Genomic DNA, 17,316 nt, shown 5'->3' with positions numbered 1-17,316 from the left:
CCTCGTAAGAAGACCTCCAACCCCACCCCCCCACACCCAAATTTTTTTCGGAAAAAAGCGAATAACAGGCAAAGGCGGGACCCAGTTGAAGCACTGCGTGTCAGTAAAGCAAAGGCCCTCCATCTGTACGACGCCGTGTTGGTTTGTCATTGGCCCACGTATTGCCTCATAAATCTTCCCCAACACGTGGTATGTCTTGTGAAGAGCACGATCCAACACCACCTCAAATGGACGGTCCAGATCTCGCTCTCACATTCAGTGTTTCTACGTCACACAACTGTTGCCTGTCGGGTACATTTCACTTTCCTGACCTAGACGGTGACGGGCAGCCGCCCGTAACCCGCCACCCCACCCCCCCAATCAACTATTATAGGTAGTACAAAAGGCTTGCCTTTTGGTCTGGGTTTCTTGTTTTGTTATTGAAAATTATAGGGCTTAAATCTTCTGTTTCCCAAAGAAGTTAAGAGGGATAAGCTCTGTTTCGATTATAGCAATGGCTGGTATGTGCTGTGGAGTGAATATTAGCGAGACGGAGACGACCCCGCCTGAGCCCAACTCGAAATCCGCCAGGAGGAGGATGGAAATCCACCAGTTTAATTTTGTGCCCACCGATTCTGCGGTGGCGCCGCCACTTGAGAGCGGCGGAAAGAGGAAGAGGCAGAAGATCGAGGCGGTGGTTACGGTTTCTCCGGCGTCAAGAGAGTGCATGAATGGAGTTCAGAGCTTTGAAGTTGAGGAAAAGGGAGGGGAAATGAATCAGTTGCCTAGTGGGGGGATGGGACCCGAAACGAAGGCTTTCGGGCTGACGGCGGTGCCGAGGTCGGAAACTGAGGGTGGTGCTGTTCAAGATCTTCCGAAATTCGGGTCGACCTCTGTTTGCGGGAGGAGGAGAGACATGGAAGATGCAGTTTCTATTCACCCTTCTTTCTGCGGCCAGAACTGTAATTCTCCGGGTGGGTTGCATTTCTTCGGAGTCTTCGACGGCCATGGCTGCTCACATGTAAGCAATGAAATTGAAATTCGAACTCGGTTCGGTCTTGACGAAGTTTCTGAGTTGGAAATTTGATTCAACTTCGATTGTATGATTGCAGGTGGCGACCAGGTGCAAGGACAGGATGCACGAAATAGTGAAAAACGAGTGCGAAAACGGCGACTCTTCGTGGGAGCGCGCGATGTTTCTGAGTTTCTCGAAGATGGATAAAGATGTGAAGGAGTGGTCTGAAGGCGCCGCCGGCGTCTCCACCTCCAGCTGCCGGTGCGAGCTGCAGACCCCACAGTGCGACGCCGTCGGATCCACAGCCATCGTGGCTGTGCTTGCCCCGAATAAGATCATCGTCTCCAATTGTGGGGATTCTCGTGCCGTTCTTTGCCGGAACGGCGTCGCGATTCCACTTTCCGTAGATCACAAGGTGGGTTTTAACTGCCAAATCAAGCTCATCGTAGCACAAATTTGAAATATTTAAGCAGCGATTTGTTGTCGAATTAAAACCTGAAAATCTTTGCGGGTTCTGTTCCATCTGCAGCCTGACAGGCCTGACGAACTTAACCGAATACAAGAAGCCGGTGGACGAGTAATATTTTGGGACGGGCCAAGAGTTCTTGGAGTCTTAGCCATGTCTCGTGCAATCGGTAAGTGAATCCTGACCGAGTTTTCCATAATCGAACACCTCTCTTGAATAATAAGATAACAATTCTAAATTCTCATTGCGTTCCTTCTTAACTACAGGCGACAATTACTTGAAACCCTACGTCATATCGGAGCCGGAGGTGACGATCACAGAGCGAACGGCGGGGGACGAGTGTCTGATACTGGCAAGCGATGGGCTGTGGGATGTAGTATCCAACGAAACCGCATGTGGGGTGGCGCGAATGTGCCTTCAGTCTCGGTTGCCACCGTCGCCGGAGTCAACTCCCATGACGGCGGCGGGAGAGAGCTCCGACAGGGCATGCTCCGACGCGTCAATTCTCTTGACGAAGCTGGCTCTGGCCCGTCATAGCACAGACAATGTCAGTGTTGTGGTGGTGGATTTGAGGAGGAGATAACAATGAAATTGTATGAGAGATGTATATTTTTAGGTGATCCAGGTGATGGTTTGATGATTGATGGGGAAATCATACTCTACAAACTGCTGAATCTCTGGTGATGTCGAGGTTTACTGTATCAAGTGTATAGTGATACGAGCTGCGGCGTGTATCAACATTTTTCCTTTTGGTTTTTTGCGTAAATAAATTGAAAATAGAGCCTACTTTAATATCTACTTCAAATTTTATTACACGTGTGTAAAATTTTCTCTTAACTGTACTTGTGATGTCCTACTATTGATTAGTATATATATATATATATATATATATATATATATATGAGGTTTAACTACACAAAAATTCAGCAACCAAAATTTTCCCTTGGTTTAATTAAAACTAAAACAAATGTAGTTTAATCGCAATTTTTTCTCAAACTCCCCGCCCACCCCAAAAATCCCATCGGCCTGATGGTAGGGCGATAAAAGAAGTTTTAGAATGGTCAAAATAATGGTAATTTTAAATTTAGAGTAAAATCCAATTGGGTTTTAATTTAAAATTTTAAAAAATCATTCAAAATTGAATAGCAATGCTAAGTATATAATTATTTTTTTAATTTATATATATAATAATTCAAAAAATAATTAATTTTTTAAAGAATTATATATAATAATTTGATAAAATAATTATTTTTTAAAAGAATTTCTTATTATAAAGCTTATGTTTGTGAAATTTATATTTGGACTTAATTTTTAATTCTTTCAAACCGATTCAAAATTGGAACTTATTTAATGATTGTCTCAATTTTTCATTTTATACCTTTTCTTTTTCGTACTTTTAAGTAAACATGTTTTAAAATTATTGAATTTTTAAAATAGATAAAAATGTAAAAGAGGCACTCAAAACACGTCAAAAATGTCCAAGTCAAATATATAGAGACTATAAGGGCATTTTAATCCAAAACACTCGAGATTGAGGTCAAAAGTAGGTGAAAAAACTCCAAAATGCAAAATGAGAGCGTCTAATGCACCTTCCATCAATTATTAATATAAGGGATGTTTTTGGTTAAGTTTTACAAATCACAAGGCTTGTTTTAGTTTATTTTCGAAACACAGGGGGTTTTTTCTATTTTAAGAAAACACAAGGAGGTAAAATAAATTATTCCCAAGAGCATCTGTCTCGGTTCGAGAACACGGCTCTCCTTCACTTCTATATGGATAGAATCAATTGTCGAGTATTCATCACCATGTTGCCCGCGCAACCCAGCAGTGGTTCGACCAACTACCTATGGTTCGATCAAAACCTTTTGAGAGTTTCACTTTTTTCTTATTATATCAATTTGCTAGCAACAAGTGACACCAAAAGATAGCTTTGGGCATCTTCACAGTCCAACAGAAGGAGTTAGAGTCCCAAAGGAGCCACCTTCAACACTATAATGCTGCAACCAAGGAGATCCCTCAGCTACTCTAATGGTACGGGCCAAAACCTTCTCCCAGGGATTGGTGGATGGAGATTTCTCCAAATTACTAACTAAGAAACCAACTTTGGACTTTGATAGCCTCTTGGCATGAGTAGAGAAACATATCAATATTGAGAAAGCCCAGGCTTATAGAAAGAAGCCTAGATGGGAGAAGAGGAAAGATCACAAGGAGGAAGGATCCTCTAAGAAGCCAAAAATGGAGTTTCTGGATAAAAAACCCCCCTGCAGAGGGGGTATCCCTTGTACAATCCCTTGAACGCACCCATGACGCAAGCGTTGATGGTGGTAGAAGACAAAGGAATTATAGCATGCTGAACACGAACAAGGATAGACCTACTCGGACACGATCTGACAAATATTGTCCTTTTCACAATATATACTAGCGGACCAAGGAGGAGTGTAGACACTTGAAAAATGAGATAGAGAGACTTATCTAAAATGGATACCTGTAGGAACTCGTCTGTAGAGAAAACACACAAGGCTCCGGTCTTTATCAAAAGTGCGACACTATAAAAGAAAGTCACAAGAGAACGCCAATTCTGAACCTCCATTGTGAGAAGGGCATAAACCCCCAGCACAGTGGTGCTCTGAGGAATCTAACCCCCCTTAGAAAGGGGTCATTCGTATGATTACAAGAGGACTTGTTGGGGTGAGACTCTCACAGGATTTGCAAAGCTCAGATAAGGGAGTTAGAGAAGAGCATTCACATGGATGTCTTAGATGTGGAGACGATGGTTGATCCCCCCATCATCAAATTTGGGCCCACTGAGAGGCCTGGGTTGGCATTGCTCATAGTGATGCTCTATTTATTACACCTATGCTAGCAAACTATAAATTTAGCTAGACATTCCTTTGTTTATGGAGTCCGATTGACATCCATGGGCATTCCCTTGGAGGCTATTGACATCTCTCTTTGTTGGAGAATTAGTTTGCCCTTGTGGAATGGTAACCCTAACCTTCTCGCCCGGAGAGGAAGCTTGGACGAGGACATGTATGATGAAGTTTCTAGTAGTGGATATCCTTTTGACTTATAGCGCGATATCAGGAAGGCCTACATTCAACACCTTCTAAGTGGTGGTATTTGTATTTCATATGAAGATAAATTTCTCTGTTCATGGGGTAATAGGGGGAGTAAAAGAGAACTAGTTACAAGCTCAAAAATGTTACGTAAAGATTATCTGTAAGATGCTCGGAGAAGCGCTATCCCTTGAGGGGGACATGTAGAAGAATTACTAAACATTAAGTTGATTCTTAGAGAACCGGAGAAAACTACTCGTAATTGGAAATAGGGATAAGAAAAGGACTAGTGCAATGTCTCCAATGCAATGTTGACATATTTGCATGGATGCCCCAAAATGGCTCTAGAATGTGTCATTAGTCCCTAAATTAGGAGATAAGTGGCTTATGTGTATAGACTTTAGGGACCTCAATAGGACATGTCAGATTTCTACTCACTTCCACGGATTGATGAACTAGTGGACTCCATCTCTGGGTGTGAGCTTCTTAGCATGATGAATGGATCCTAGGGGTACGACCAAATAATGTTGCTCCTGAAGACCACAAGAGATTAATTAGCTTTATCAGCTCTGAAGGGACGTTCTACTCCCATTGGGGTCAAAAATGCCAAAGCCCACCTACCAATGCTTGGTGGATAAGATTTTCCTGGCCCCAGCTATAGATGAACATAAAAGTATACGTGGATGATGTTCCAATAAAAGGTAAGAAAGCTAGTGATTATGTAACTAACCTCAAAGAACATTCGAGGTCCTAAGAAGGTACAAGCTAAAACTCAACTCGACTAAGTATACTTTTGGAGTAAAAGGTGGGTTGTTCTTGGGTTTCATGGTCACGAATAGGGGTATTGAGGCAAACCCCCTCAATATCAAGGTGATACTAGATTTGAAGGCTCCCTCTAACACCAATGAGGTGCAACGCCTCATTGGGAGAATACCAGTCCTAAACCAATTTATCTCAAAATCCACAGAAAAGAGTTTGTCCTTCTTCTATGTATTAAAGAAGCAAAGAGGTTGGAGTGGGGATTGCAATGCCAAAGCTCCTTTGGAGATCTTAAAAAATATTGATAGGCATCCCCCTCTTAGTTAAGTCGTTCCCATGAGCTACTCTTTACCCACACATATTGACAACCCCCTAGGTGGTCCTCGTATATATGGGAGGAGGAGGGGCACTAAATGTCCATCTACTATGTTAGCAATATACTAAATTAGCGGAAGGGTAACCATTGATAAAATAGCCTTTACCTTGGTCATCACTACTCGAAAACTTAGGCTATAGTTCTTTCTTACCTCTTGTAGGTTTTACCCGCTAAAACAGACTCTCGACAAACCCAATACCTTCGAGAGGCTGATCACATAGGTGATTGAACTAAGCGAATACAACATTCCTTACATATCCTGGACAATCAATAAGGCATAAATCTTGGTTGACTTTATCTTGGAAATGAGAATCGCTATTCCTAACGAGGTGTGACTGCTGCACGTGGATTTATAGCGCTTGCCTCCTTCAGAGTCTGGAAACCCAAAACGAGCATTCTTAGCTGCCTTGCGAAGCACGTCCTCGTGATTTTGAATGCTCAGATACTACCACATGGATCTATAAAAGTACAGATTGGAGCTCTGTCGATATATGTATTTCAGACCACCATAATAAGGTATGATTTTGTGTGAGTAATTGTTGTGTTCTAAATCTTCGAACTCTTTTATCTCAAACCAAAATTATTACCATGGGGTTTTTATTGGATCTCATAATAAGCTTTCGGCGTGTTTTATTATCATTTTACTAAATTGCCCCTCTTGGTCTACATGAAAGTAACTACCTATTTTACACTAAAAGTTACAAACTAAATACTTAATATAATAATTATCCTGAATTAGATCTTGCTTACTGTCATTAAGATATTTTTTTTACTTTATTTTTCTGTTTCAAAGCTTTTTGAACTTTTTTAATTCCTCACTTTTGTATTTCATTCATTATTATGACCATTAATATATGAAGTTAGAAACTAAATAATTTTTAAAAATACACTGATTTTGATTAATAAATTAATTTTAAAAATACACTTATTCTGATTAACAAATTACTTTTTCTTCATCAATATACTATTCTAACCAGAGATGCAAATATTACTTTTTTTTTATTGAAGAAAAATTATACTTTTGGTCCTGTAGCTATAAATCGTTGAAATTTTTGGTCCCGTAACTTATTCCCTTTACACATTTAGTTTTTTTTTTTCAATAAATTTAATTCTCTACATCTCACATTTGAATCTTTTATGAAAAATTTAATCATGTGTTGACAATTTTGATCCATTTTATACTAGAACAGATCCGTAATGGAAAATCAACTCATATTAACCAATCAAATTTATTGAATAAATAGTATTCAACATATAAAAATGGAAATTTGAATATTCATAAATCATTCTCATTTTTAGTCCTGTAATTATAGATCGTTAGCAGAAAAATCCCTAACACATTATTAAATTTATCAAAAAAAAAAAAAAAAACAAATGCGTGATGTACAGAATTAAACTCATCAAAAATAGAACACTAAATGTATAAATAAAATAAGTTATAAGTCCAAAATACTAACCATTTATAATTACAAAACTGAAAATATAATATTGTCTTTTTTATATTTTGCACAGGAATTGTGCCCAATTACAAGTATTTATAGCTAGTTCGACAGCTACATCATTAGACTTAGAGATGGAGCTCTTAATTGTTACGTGTGTCAGATACGCATCCAATACCATTCAAATAATTTTGAGACATTAAAAATGCTTATACTTCTACTTTGCATTGCGGGAATCAAGCGGCACACCTTTTCTGCCATATATGCTGAGTCGAATGATTCCATATTTTTATTGTCTCAAGCTAAATGACCTGTTATTCGTCAGTTCGTAAAGTTGAGATGTTATGATTAAAAAATTGTGAGTTTGGATTTTATAAATATAAGTGTATGTCTATTTTTTTTTTCTATAACAGTTTACTGTTTTTTGACCTGATCATTCATTAATCTGAATACTGATATACTGAATTAATTTTTAAATTTAAATATAATGAATTGCATACTATAGGCAAAAAGTTAGAAAGCTGCTTTTTAATCAAGTGTTTCGTATTTTTTGTAAAATTACAGGTAGACATCATGAGTTTTATATATCACTGAATAGGGAGTGCACTTATAATTACAACTACAATTTTAAAATATTTACCAGCAATTCTACGAAAAATAATGAACATTTATGTAATTAGATCTGATTAAAAAAAGCTGATGTAGTGTATCCTTTAATCATACAATAAAAATGATATGGATTGTTTGTGTTGGAGAGGTGTAATTAGGTAGCCCAACCTTTTGGAACAAATTATTCTCCCGCAACCACCAGCTGCCGCGACATCACACATAGCTTGCCAAGGATAACTTACTTAATTATGATTAAAGAACAATGCTCGTCGACAGCTTAAGGATAATCATTATTGATTTTTTTTCTCTCTCTCGAAATTGGGGTTTATCTTACGAATGTCGGATCCAGACCTATTCTAGCACATTAATGATTTTAGATAAATGTTGGACCTATTTAGGGTCTCTATAATCCGGTTTTGGAGTATCCAAAATCTTATTTTGTATGGACCAATTTTGATTATTTGATTATTTTAGTACATGTGATTTATGCGGAATTGTATACTCAGGAAAAATTTATAAATAGTTGTCTTCGGTACAGCAGGGTATAACTTTTGTTATCCTAGCACTTTACGACCTTTATACACTTTGCTCTTATAATCTACCTAACTTAAGCATCAAAGGGTTATAATCATGACTTTCTCGGTATTGTTCTGAAAATGACATGTTTTGTGGACTTTCAGCTAAGAGATGCAAGGCGTGTACCTTGCTCATTGTGGGTAATCCCATATTTACTCCAAAATAACTTAATTCTACAAATCGATACAACTTGATTGGTTTGCGAAAATTTTTTGTCTTCGTGGTAGAAAAAAATTGTAATTTTTAGTTGTTGTGAAAGTACGAATGTTCGAAAGAGAAGTGAAAGTAGCAAAAAGTTGAAGTTTGAGCATTGGGAGAAAAAAATTAAGATTTATAATTTTATCAATAACATGTAAATGTTGGTAGAGAGAAACTTATAATTTTAAGGGATGATTACACTGTCACCTTCCCTCGAGATTTGATATAATTACATATAGATTTATGTGGTTTAAAAAAATTACATCTAGTACTCCTAATATTTATTTACGTCTAATAAATATATCACTCCCATTAGGCAAAATTCACCGACCATGGTGATATTAGAAAAAAAATTGAATAAATATTTCATATTAATTTCTCTCTAATTGACTTAATATTGACTTATTGAGCTCAAAGAAATCTGCTTTTGATCAAACTATCCTTATAAGGGCGATGATAAATCTCCTCGTATGCATCAACGTCTGATGATGTATACGGATAGTTTGGTTAAAAAAATATTTATTTGATCTGCAAAAGTCAGTAATAAATCAATCGGGTGTACAGATGGATTTTTCATTGAAACATTTTATTAATATCGTCAAATTCGGTGAATCTTGAATAATGGGGGATCTATTTGTTAGGCAAAAATAATGTTAGGGGTACTAGATATCATTTTTAAAACCATAGGAGATCTACTTGTAATTTTACTAAACCTCAGGGGAGAACGATGTAATTATCTCTAAATTTAGTTTAAATGATTCAAAAGCATAAGTAGTAAATCACAAACTCTTGTTTAACTTACAGGGTGAACTTATAAGCTTTTCAAAATATCTTATGAGATATTTGACAATTTTTTTTAAGAACTAATGAGATTTCAAAACACAATATTTAATATTTTGGATCTTATAATTTTTTTAAGAAAAAGTTAACTCCATCTAACTTTTTAAAACATCTTAAGAGCTTAATAAGATTAATATTCCATAATAGAAAAATGTCTTTATTATTTTGTCTAGGTTAAGTTATATTTTATCATTCGAACTATGTCAATTTTTATACTTTGTCATCTTTTTTTTTTTTTTTTTTTTGTATCAGCTTATCATATCAACTATGTGAAATTTTCACTTGCCATATATGATTATTTTTCAATCGATTATTCTGCTGGAAACACATCACATAAGGTGCACATACCAAAAAATATCATTGCATTGCCTTTAAATATCACATATACACGACAAGTGATGTTCTTTTGATAGAAAGTTAGATCAGAAAATGATCACATATGATAAAATGCAAATTTTATAAAGTTGAGATTATAAATTGACACAAAAAAATTTAAATAATAAAGTGTGATGGGCATGACCCAAAAAATATTTGGCCTAAGAAGAGATTTTAGGCCCAAATCATGCCCATCAGCCCATGATGAAGACAACCCACTACATTAGAACCATCCATGAGGAAGGCCCAGTACGCCTGGCTAGCCCAGTGCATCAAGTAAGTCCAGAATAACCCAAGAAGGAGGCCTGCTATGAAGCCTGCTGGACCCTTCTAAGGTCAGTCCAAGAAGGCACCCTCAAAAAGTTGAACTCCTGGACCTGAAGGGACTCCTTGCAGAGCAAGAGTCTTCGTATAGAGGGGGTCCTCCAACCAAAGACGTGTTGTTCAAGTCAAGGAGGAGATATAGTCGTACCTAATCCCCAGAATTTCGCCTTCTTTCTTGGACACATAGCTCCCCCAAGAGTTCCTGTGAGGAGAGGCTCATTTTCTATAAATATAGGCAGCCCCACTCTACGGAACCTCTTTCAAGGATTTGGAATTTCTCTCGCCATTTTTCTGCAACTTTCAACTCGTGCTTTCGCTACATCTTGCTTATTTTCTTACTTTTATTTCAGTTTCTCATTAAGATTTACTTTCATATTTATTTATTCCTAAGTTCGGAACTAACGTGAGCGTCAGTGTGTCAATGCTTTATTTTTGCAGGTCCCATTTCTCAAATTCTTTTGTTCAATCAGCCAAAGTCCATCATCGAGATCCAAGACTGTTGTACCCATCCTAAAATCGCACGCATCAAAGTGTAAAAACAAGCAAAATTTGAATGACAAAATATAATTTAACCCTTCCTCAATATTCAAGAGGACAATTATATGGCTAACAATAGTGATAGCAATTAACAAAGAAAATATTAATTATATATCTTTATGTGTTGAAATCTAATTAGCATAGACGTTCATATATATTAGGGTAAAATTCACTTTTCCTCCTTGAATTATAGATCATTTAACAGTTACCCCCTAAACTTCCTATCTGTACGCTTTACCCTTTTAAATTAACGATTAACAACTTTCACCGTTACAATTTCAAAAACTCATTTCAAATTATGGTGACATGGCCATGGAATGCTAGCATGTATTTTATAGCTGTTAAAGAGCCGTTGAGACTTTGTCAAATGAAAATACCCTTGTCTACACTCTATAAATAGAATTAATTTGCCTCCTTACAAGTACTTGTGCAAAACCCATTCAGACCAGCCAATTTTCTGTCTTGAATTCAATTTTTTTGTACTATGTTTCTTTCATTATCAATTTGAGGAAGTGTATAGGTTGGGTTCAAAAGATAACTGTTACACGGTCTATAATTTAAGAGGAGAAAGTGTATTTTACCAAATACATTATTTTGATGCAAAAGTTCAGGTAATAATTCTTTAATTTTTATAATTTTGTAAAAGGAATTATCTTTTAGTTTTTTATTTAGAGTCAAACTAATACGTAATATTTATGAAAGTATTTTAAAAAAATTTAGATACCGAATGTATTAAGAAATAGCTACTTATTTGATCCTAATAGTATCATGTTTTTTTTTTGTCATTTTTTACCAATTTATTTATGCCAAATACCCGTACGTCGCTTTAACACCGTATTTCATCCAAACACATTAAAAATATAATTTCAAAATAATTCAACATCTTATTTAATATTTTAAAAGAAATTGTTCGAACACCCTTTTTATTTAACAAAAAAGTTGATAAGTGCTTGAATATATTTGATGGGTATACGCATGTTACCCCTGGGAGAAAGACCAAATTAACCCTCATTAAGGGTATTTTAGTCATTGCGCGATCAGGATCCGCGTGTTTTATAGCGGGCGGGTCGCGAAGGACCCGACCCGGATCGCACAGACTGACTGAAGACCCGGACAATGACAGCCGTTTGATCAGAACACACGCCGATAAGATACGGCTACGTGCCCAGTACTTTACGTACAGGTGTGTTCTATAAATAGACCCCGATACGCCATAAATGAGGTAATTGTTATGCATTAATTGAGCTCAAACTTTGAGATCGCAAGCATTTCTCTCGATCAACCTAATTTGAGCGTCGGAGGGTCATTGTCGGGGATGTGCCCGACGAGCTCACGGTTCGTGTTTTATTCTCAGGGAGCCCAAAATCTGGTTCGGAAGAGTTAGTTCATCTGCGGTGAGATCGTCTCAGGAGATCGAATAATTCGACCCGGATCAATATTGCACCCTTATAATTAATAAACATCATATTTTAGTTTGTGTTGGAGATTGTGGGGCTCGAAGTTCAAATTTGGTCAAGTGAGCCCCCTCACTTTCTATTTTCCAGTTTGGTACTACTTAAATCAATTGAAGACATTATCATAGGAAACATCAACTTAGATGATGGATATGATACCTACTTTGTCTGAATGAATGCCTTTTCATCTATAGAAAGGTGTTAAATGCAAATAAGCTAGTAAATTATTTTTTTTGAAAAAAATAGTAATTATCTTCTTGTAAAAAAAAAAAAAAAAGAGTAATTACACCCCACGCGAGTTCGTGTAATTAACACATTTTTTTCAATTTTTAATTATAAAATTATATTTATAGAGTTATTTAATAACCGTTGGATTTGATTTGAATCTGAAGTTCAAATTGAACTAATAAACCTACAACTCAAATTTTTTATTTATTTCAATCGACGGTTAATATGTAAAAAAAAAATATAAATTTAAACAGTATAAATGGATATCTATAAAAGAATATATATTACATATAATTAATAGTTATATATAGAGAGAGATCAACGGTGGTGAGGGCAGTAGATGGGGGAGGGCGGCGGGGACGAGCGAGGGGGAGGGGCTGGCTACGGAGATGGCGCAGAGAAGGAAGGGGGATGCGAGTGACGAGGAGGTGGGAGGAACGCGGAAGGACAAAAGGAGGGGGAGGGGAGGTGACGGCCACGACGACGTGGAAGGGAAGAGGGAGGGATAGAGGCGGCCGAGAGAGGTGAAAGGGGAGGTTACGGAGGGGGAAAAAGGGGAGAGGGGCGCGGCGACGGGGAGGGGGAGAGGGGAGGCAACGGAGGAGGGAAAGGGGATAGGGGCGCAGCGATGAGGAGGGAAGGCGACGATGAGGGGGAAGGGGAGAGGGAGGGACAGGTATAGGGGGAGAGGGCAGAGGGCAGAGGGAGAGGGAGTAGAAGGAGGACGGTGGCGTGGAGCACAGCGACGGAGGTGGGCTGGAGGGGGGAAGGGGATGGAGTGGCTAGTTTGGGGGTGGGTGGGTAAGGGGTTGTTTCTTTTGTTTTTTGTTTAAATAAAAATGTATATATTATTAAAAATAGTATATTTATTTTTTAATAAATATTTATGTATATTATAAATTAGAAAAATATATTATATAAAAAAAGATATTTTTTGAAGAAAAAACTATGCCCACTCACAAGAGGGCCAAGTGCACTACATACATCACTTTAAAGGGAAATTGCTTTATCTCAAGGGAGATAATTTGAAATATTTTTTTTTTATTAGGAGGTATTTTGGACTTACTTATGTCACATGGAGGTAGTATGCAGTTTTCCCCTATATAGAAAGAGGTTTTTTGTATAGAATATTTTTATTATAACAAATGGTGTCGTTAAAAACAACATAATTTTTCTAAGGAGTATAATTTACTGTTGATTTGGTTTATCAACGAATTTAGTTAGAAAAATATTTACTAATTTGATAATTAGCTCTTAGTTGATTTTAGTTACCTGGATAAAGAAGTGTTCATGACAGCACCAGAATTTTAGTGTCAGATAGATGTGTTTGTAAACTCAATAGAGCACTTTATGGTTTAAAGCAAGCATCCAAACAATGAAATGTAGAATTCAGTAACAAAATTGCAGCTTTTGAGTTCTTGCAGTCCAAGCATGATCATTGTTTGTTCACCAAGTCCACTAATACAGGTTTGTTAGTGTTCTTGTTGTATGTTGATGATATCCTCATTGCAGGAGCCTCTAAACATCAATTACGGAGGTCAAACAATACCTACATAATCCTCACTATTAAAGATCTTGGAGTAGCCAAATACTTCTTGGGACTTGAAATAGCTAGATCTCCACAAGGCATTGCCATCACCTAGTCCAAGTACATCGAGGACTTAATTCAAGATACAAGCTTGAAACAGCTAAATCAGCCATCGTCCTATTACTTGCAAGCCTCAAATTTACCTCACAAGCAGGAAATGCACTTCCAAATCCAGAAACCTAAAGGAGACTTATTGGTCGCTTGCTGTATTTGGGATTTTCTAGACCAGACATTTCTTATGCATCCCAACAGCTCAGCCAATTCTTAAACCAGCCCTGTCACCAGCACTGAGACGCTGCAATTCACCTCTATCATTACTTTAAGAGAACCTATGCAAAGGGGCTGTTTTTTCCAGCCACAACCACTAAAGAATTGGTTACATATTGTGATGCAGACTGGGGCTCTTGTGTAGACAGTAGACGTTCATTTATTGGATATTGCATCTTCCTAGGTTCAACCTTGATTTCATGGAAGACGAAGAAGCAAAATACAGTGTCTAGATCGTCAGCTGAAGTAGAGTATAGAAGTATGGGGACCACACGTGTGAGGTCACATGGATATCAACTTGTTGCTTGATTTTCAGCTCCAGGTTGCTACACTTATCCCTTTCTTTTTTGACCATCAAGCAACACTCCACATAATGGCTAATCCACTGTTCCACGAGCGTACAAAACATTTGGAAATTGATTGCCACCTAGTGCGAGACAAATACAAAGAAGACATTTTAGCTCCTAGACATGTGCCTTCCAAATGTCAACTAGCTGACATATTTACGAAAGGCCTAATAGGTTCTTACAAAGTGTTATATACTTTCTCTGTGATTGATTTGGTTCAACCAAACTTGGTTCAAACAAGAAATTTTTAGCTAATTTAACAATGAAGAAACCATGTTTACTATAATGCCAAACCTAGGAATCTATTCAAGTGAATTTACTAAGAGGGAAAAACTTGATCAATTTTTCATCTTCTTTCAAAAACAACTGGTCAATCAGTTCAGAGTTCCAAGTATCATGCTCCCAGTGAATTAACTCCATCACCTAAGTATCTAGCCAGAGGGTGTGCCTCCAAGTGATCAGGTGGAAAGTGTTTGGTCTTGGAAGCCTTTTATCACCCCAAATCTTCAGACTTCGACTGTCACCAATTTGCCATTAGAAACCCACCCCCAACAATATGTCTACCTTCAAGTAGTTTGTTCTGCGTCAAAGATGCATTGCTTCTTCTCTTAGCATTAAGAAAGTAAGGGATATTTACACTCCTGATCTATGATCTGTTTACACAAACTATTCCTATTTTTTTATAATTACAAAAACTACCACTGACAACAAAAAGATATGGGTAGTTTGTGTAATGATGCTAAAGTTATTAGATGTAATTTTTCAAAAACATAAGGGGTGATTTGTATAAGTAACATATATCTTTTGATGGGTATATATGTAATTATCTAAAAGATAGACATGGTTTGTGTAAACAGACTGTAACTCAAGATGTATAAATATAATTACCCCATAATGTAATTGTTTGAGTAGTGTCGAGCGAGCTTTCAACATGCGGATGAGCAGAAGTTCTGGATGCATCATAATCCTCCAACCTTTCGGCAAAGATAAACGCTTGAAGGTTGCAAAATCTCATTTCTCTCCTCTTTTTTATTGTTGCACATTTTATCCAATGTATTTTATGTTTTTCCTTGTTTCTTTAAAAGATATTTACTGAGATACTCTCAATTTCTCTTATCAATAAATATGATAATTTAAAACAGGACATGTTTTAGGATGGAATGGCTTGTAATTAAAAGACATGGGATATGAATGGCTTGTAATATAGCAATGTATTGTAAATTTTGTTTCTTATGTATTTGAATGGGATATCAATCTGTAGCAGAATGTTGGGAGGAATGGTAATGCAATGATGTCTTTGATCATGTAGTGCAACACATTCATCTTTTATTTGCTGCTTTTTGCTTATTAATTACAAATTCAATCATTTAATTCAGGTTTACCAAGTCATTTCAGCAACTTTACTTTACGTCAAGTAAAAGGGAAAAATTACATAAAGGTGAAAACAGGGAGATAAGTCTCATTTCCCATAAAATAAGCTAAAAGAATAGTGAAAATTGGTGGAAAGGTGACTAAAATTAGGCCAAATTATATATTACTACTTGTGTTTTCAAAATTCAGTTAATTTTTTTTTATATTTTAAAAATAGACAAAATAACCCCTCTATTTTCTTAAATATAACACACTTGCCCCTCACTGTTAATTAAAGTTAACGGCGTTAATTCTTTATATCAAAAGACCGTTATGCCTTAATCTATTATATATTATTTCTTATCTTCATGACTGTTGGATCTTTATTTATTGCATAATAGCAGAATTTGATCAATCCATCTCAACTTTTAGATTTTAAATTATTAAAGGTTAAGATTTAATCAATTTTGATATATATTATTTATAATTATAAAATATAAAATCTAAAATATTATTTATAAAAATTAAAAAAATTAAATCCTCCCCCTCCCCCTCCCTCCTCTACTCGCTGCACACCCCAACCCCCTCGTGCCAGCTACCTCGCCCCCCAACCGTCGTCGCCCAGGGAAATTTGGGTGATCGCCATGTTGTGGTCGCCCATGGATGATCTGGGTGACCGTGATGCAGCAGTTGCTCATGGACCATTGGCGTCGCCCTTTTTTTTTGTTTTAATATAAATTAAAAAATTTTATATAGAAAAAACAATGTTTTAAAATAATAAGAAAAATTATTTTTTTAAAATTTAAAAACAATGAAAGAAAATATTAAAATTTTTATTGTAAATACATATACTAGTAATTTAAATATAAATATCATTTATAGTAAATAATTTATTAAAATATATTTAAATTAAGTATTCATTTAAATGAATTAATAAAGTATTATTAATATTGTTCATTAGTATTTACATTGATATAAATATTTAAATTTTAAAAATATAAACTTAGTATATTGTTTTTTGTATAATGATTTTAATTGAATTTTTTAATCTAAATTAGGGATAATTACATTCCCCCTCCCTTGAGATTTGGCGTAATTACATATAGATCTCTATATTTGAGAAATTAAATATAGCATCCTTGAGGTTTGTTTTCATCTAATAAATAAGTCCCTCGTGAGTCAAAATTCACTGAATTTATATATCTTAACGAAGAAAATGAATGAAAATTGATATTTACCCTCAATTGACTTATTACTGACTCATTGCAGTTAAATTTTTTTTTTCAAACTAAACTACCCTTATAACAGTGAAAATATACCTTCTCACATGCATTAATGTGTGAAGATGTATAAGGGTAATTTGATCATAAAAATATTTATTTGACCTGTAATAAGTCCGTAATAAATCAATCGAGGGTAAATATAAATTTTTATCGTATTTTGTTTGCTAATATCAACAAATTTGGTGAATTTTGATTAATGAAGGGACTTGTTTATTAAATAGATGCAAACTTTAGGGGTGCTAGATGTAAT

The 17,316-nt window shown here is 36.1% G+C and overlaps 1 protein-coding gene across 1 annotated transcript; it reads left to right on the top strand.

Annotated features, from left to right (window-relative positions):
• Positions 1-329: 329 nt before the first annotated feature.
• Positions 330-2,258, top strand: LOC105160949 (protein phosphatase 2C 37). The gene is made up of 4 exons (XM_011078490.3): positions 330-1,000; positions 1,092-1,409; positions 1,524-1,629; positions 1,727-2,258. The coding sequence occupies exons 1-4, from the start codon at positions 494-496 to the stop codon at positions 2,041-2,043; spliced, it is 1,248 nt and encodes a 415-aa protein (XP_011076792.2). The 5' UTR covers positions 330-493; the 3' UTR covers positions 2,044-2,258.
• Positions 2,259-17,316: the final 15,058 nt, after the last annotated feature.

The sequence above is a fragment of the Sesamum indicum genome, linkage group LG4, assembly GCF_026168435.1.
Source record: "Sesamum indicum cultivar Baizhima isolate 11 linkage group LG4, ASM2616843v1, whole genome shotgun sequence".
In the NCBI taxonomy this organism is placed as follows: domain Eukaryota; kingdom Viridiplantae; phylum Streptophyta; class Magnoliopsida; order Lamiales; family Pedaliaceae; genus Sesamum; species Sesamum indicum.
The sequence above is the reverse complement of the archived record's forward strand: the minus strand, read 5'-3'. Positions and strand labels throughout refer to the sequence as shown.

Excerpts from the sequence above, each read along its gene's own strand:
- LOC105160949 (XM_011078490.3), top strand. The coding sequence starts at position 494 with ATGGCTGGTATGTGCTGTGGAGTGAATATTAGCGAGACGGAGACGACC. Across the intron at positions 1,001-1,091 it reads ACGGCCATGGCTGCTCACAT|GTGGCGACCAGGTGCAAGGA; the intron begins GTAAGCAATGAA and ends GTATGATTGCAG. Across the intron at positions 1,630-1,726 it reads AGCCATGTCTCGTGCAATCG|GCGACAATTACTTGAAACCC; the intron begins GTAAGTGAATCC and ends TCTTAACTACAG.